General features: G+C 47.6%; 1 protein-coding gene across 1 annotated transcript; it reads left to right on the top strand.

Moving 5' to 3' along the window:
* The first annotated feature begins 343 nt into the window (after window positions 1–343).
* LOC100282431 (uncharacterized) lies at window positions 344–2,503 on the top strand. Its single transcript, NM_001371866.1, has 4 exons — window positions 344–663; window positions 789–980; window positions 1,650–1,812; window positions 1,900–2,503. Exons 1-4 carry the CDS (start codon window positions 427–429, stop codon window positions 2,319–2,321), a joined length of 1,014 nt encoding a protein of 337 aa, NP_001358795.1. The 5' UTR covers window positions 344–426; the 3' UTR covers window positions 2,322–2,503.
* Window positions 2,504–2,703: the final 200 nt, after the last annotated feature.

Consider the following 2,703-nt stretch of genomic DNA (forward strand, 5'->3'; position numbering starts at 1 on the left):
ACTACCTTAAGTCTGACGGTTTGTTTGGAAGCCGTCGAAGATAACGCAGCCGTCGGATGTTCGGTGTTTTCCTGTTGTGATTCACATATCTTGTTTTAAATTTCTGGTCATCACATTTCACTTGCTACACATCATTGCTCGTCCAGAGGTAGTTACGTTTTCTTTAGCCAAGATCGGAGCACCCTGCCTGCTAGCTGTGTGGCGAATGCCGGCCGGTCGCATGCAATAGATTCCTATCACTAACAACCTCAATCATTCATATGAAGCCTGCAGCAAGCCAAAGTACGTACTATTGAGCGAGTTATCAGCCTATAAAAAGGGAGGCCTTACAGTGCTCGGTCGCATCGTACGTCGTGTCCTGCAGTGGCTCACATTCGACGAGACACAGTAGAGGGTAGCTAGCAGTGGTGCTCCTGGCCTGTGACGATGGTTTCCTCGTCGTCGTCTCCTTCCGCCACCGCCGCCGCCGTGGTCCTGGCGGTGGCCCTGATGACGACGACGTGCTTCCATGGCGCGACGGCGCAGCTGTGCGAGGACTACTATGACAGCACCTGCCCGGACGCCTACGACATCGTGAAGCAGGTGCTCGTCGACGCAGTGCAGTCGGACACCCGCATCTTCGCCAGCCTCATCCGCCTGCACTTCCACGACTGCTTCGTCCAGGTGTGTGTGTGCATGTTCTCCATAACTCAGATCGATTAGATTCGTCAGAGTTGATTCGTGAAAGCTCCACCATACAAATTAACCTATAGCTAACCTTACCAACATACCGGCCATATATACTGTAGGGCTGCGACGCCTCGCTTCTGCTGGACAGCGTCCCGGGGATGCCGTCGGAGAAGACGTCGGCGCCCAACAACGGCTCAGCGCGCGGGTTCGGGGTGGTGGACGCCGCCAAGGCTGCCCTGGAGAGCGCCTGCCCTGGTGTTGTCTCCTGCGCTGACATCCTCGCCATCGCCGCAGAGATCTCAGTCGAGCTGGTACCGTACCTAGCTATTCCTGTTATATATATATATATATATATATATATATATATATATATATATATATATATATATATATATATATATATATATATATATATATATATATATATACGTTCACGTTCCTGCATGCATGCCTAGCTAGCTACTTGAATTACACACTACATGTTTGTGATCTCGTTCAACTATTATTTAATTGCATAAATGCATGTTTAATCAAGATTATAAAAAAGAAAAATGTTTATTGTAATAAGTACCATTACATATTAATTATGTTCTTACATGTAATATATATATTTGCATCGAAACACACCTCTATTATTGATACTCCACTAGTATAGAAGTCCTAGTCTGAGTCTGATTAAGAGCTTATTATATTGATCAAAGGACAGAACATGAGCCGATTATTTAGAATACAATATTATATATATGTGGATCAAAGAACATGTGAGAAATGTTTCGACGACACCCGATCATCAGGCAGAAACAAACAAATAAATAGGAATCTGATGCAACATGGGGCACGTAGATAGGAGTCACAAGATGGCAAAACGACGACGCTGCATGCAGTGGACGCCAATAAATGCTAATGTTATTCATAATTAATCCTAAATATACGTACTAATTACAGTACATGGCACGGCCATGCATACGCATCACATGCAGTCGGGAGGCCCCAGCTGGGGTGTGCTTCTGGGCAGGCTGGACAGCAAGACCTCCGACTTCAACGGATCCCTGGACCTCCCAGAGCCCACCGACAACCTCACCATACTTCAGCAGAAGTTCAGCAACCTCAGTCTCAACGATGTCGACCTGGTCGCCCTTTCAGGTACTACATGCACACATTTATCACCACATGACACTAGCTAATTACTGTATTTTCACTAACACCATAATGCAATATTGCAATGCGAAGGGGGGCACACGTTCGGCCGGGTCCAATGCAAGTTCATCACGGACCGGCTCTACAACTTCAGCGGGACGAACATGCCCGACCCGACGCTGGACGCCTCCTACCGAGCCTTCCTGACACAGAGATGCCCCAGGAACGGCGACCCCACAGCCCTGAACGACCTGGACCCGACGACCCCGGACACCTTCGACAACAACTACTACACCAACATCGAGGTGAACCGAGGCATCCTCAACTCCGACCAGGAGCTCAAGTCGTCGCCCCTAGCGCAGGGCACCACGGCGCCCATCGTCGACCAGTTCGCGGCCAGCCAAGACGACTTCTTCGCGAGCTTCGCGCAGTCCATGATCAACATGGGGAACATCAAGCCGCTCACGGACCCGTCCAGAGGAGAAGTCCGCACCAACTGCAGAAGGGTCAACTGATCCAATTAAGTCGATCGGTCGTAATTAATGTGTGCAGAGAAAACGACATGTTCATCATTGGCTGGTCGATGTCATTTGGCTAGCTGCTCATCAGGGTGTGAAGTTTCTGTATACACATGCAGCATGCATGTATGTTTCATGTTTTCCAATCCAACTCAATAAAATTTGCCAAAGATTAAATATAGTTTGTTCTCAAAGTCCGCCAGAAATGTGCAATAAAATGGAACTTTATTTTGCATGTGCTAGACTACTGCTAAGAGCATGTACAATGAGTGTCTTGAGTTGTTTATTCGAGTGTGTCCAGGGGCTAAATGTAAAAAAAACTCAAGACATGTATCTTGACGAAGACACAGTGTTTTATCTATATGTTCGAGACAGGAGA

This window comes from Zea mays, chromosome 1 (genome assembly GCF_902167145.1).
Source record: "Zea mays cultivar B73 chromosome 1, Zm-B73-REFERENCE-NAM-5.0, whole genome shotgun sequence".
Lineage (NCBI taxonomy): Eukaryota > Viridiplantae > Streptophyta > Magnoliopsida > Poales > Poaceae > Zea > Zea mays.